This window comes from Myotis davidii, unplaced genomic scaffold (genome assembly GCF_000327345.1).
Source record: "Myotis davidii unplaced genomic scaffold, ASM32734v1 scaffold211, whole genome shotgun sequence".
In the NCBI taxonomy this organism is placed as follows: domain Eukaryota; kingdom Metazoa; phylum Chordata; class Mammalia; order Chiroptera; family Vespertilionidae; genus Myotis; species Myotis davidii.
The window spans coordinates 291,722-292,794 of NW_006282523.1; the positions used below are offsets into that span (position 1 = coordinate 291,722).

Consider the following 1,073-nt stretch of genomic DNA (forward strand, 5'->3'; position numbering starts at 1 on the left):
GTGCCCGCTCCCTGGAGGCAGGCCCCGTGCTCACCCGCCCCGCAGGCGTCCCCAGGCTCCGGGGAAGACGGGGAGTCCCAGGGGCCCAGAGGCAGTGCGGGCCTGGGCTCAGGAAGGAGGCCGCGCTGTCCGAGCGCTAGCCAGCGCCCCCCTCCCCCCACAGCACTTCCCGGGCAGATTGTCCCTTGTCCTGCACCCACCGCCCACCCCCTAGAGGGGCGGCGAGAGGACCCACCTGCGGGCGGTAGGTCTCAAGTGTCGATGCACTTGAGTTTTGCTGGGTGTGTGTTCATGCAGGAGAAGAAATACAGTTACATGTGTGCATGGGTGTGCACATATGAGTATGCATGCACATGTGCGTGTTTGTGCGTGCATGTATTGTGCACATGTGTGCATGCGTGCTTTGCATGTATGTGGCTGGATAGACAGTCGGTGTAACGTGCTTCCTGGCGGCTCCCCTGCAGCCCTCTGAGCCCCGGCGAGGGCGTCACGGTGTTCTTCCACGCCATCCTCTCCAAGGACTTCAACTTCAACCCCGACCAGGACCGGCTGTTCATCCGGGGCGGAGAAGAGCTGGGGATGCCAGGGTGGAGACTCAACGTGTGCGAGCTGCACGCCACCAAGTGAGTGTCCATCTGCGAAGCGCATGTTAGCGAAGTTGGTGGCATTCGTTTCGAGCAGCTCTTCCCCTCGACGCGCTTGCCCTGCGTCCCCAGGCCCTGCTGCCTCCCGGCAGTCCCATCGGCGTCCAGGCGTCGCTCTCGCCTGCGCTCCACACCGAGTGTCAGAAGAACGAAGACTCTGGAGGCTTTCCCGATGACCAGGCGGTGTCCCCTCTGTTCTCAGAATCCTGGACCCGCACGGGGTCCTCGTGGAAGGCAGCGCCGTGCTGCCCAAGCGGCTGCTGGACCGGCCCGCGCCCTACAAGTACGTGGTCGCGAGGGGCAAGGAGGCCACGCTGTACGAGTTCATCTACAAGCAGCAGGACAAGGAGAGCAAGCAGCACGTCAACCGCTGCCTGCACCTGCGGTCGGCGTTGCTGGGCTCCGGGGGTGCGTCCCGGGGCGGCGCAG

The 1,073-nt window shown here is 64.7% G+C and overlaps 1 protein-coding gene across 1 annotated transcript in view; it reads left to right on the plus strand.

The window, feature by feature from the left end:
* Positions 1-1,073, plus strand: part of RNF213 (ring finger protein 213) — a 134,056-nt gene that overhangs the window by 9,937 nt on the left and 123,046 nt on the right. Inside the window, exons 7-8 of the mRNA XM_015559756.1 lie at positions 465-623; positions 847-1,052. Of these exons, the coding sequence (XP_015415242.1) occupies positions 465-623; positions 847-1,052 (365 nt within the window). The remainder of the gene's footprint in view (positions 1-464; positions 624-846; positions 1,053-1,073) is intronic.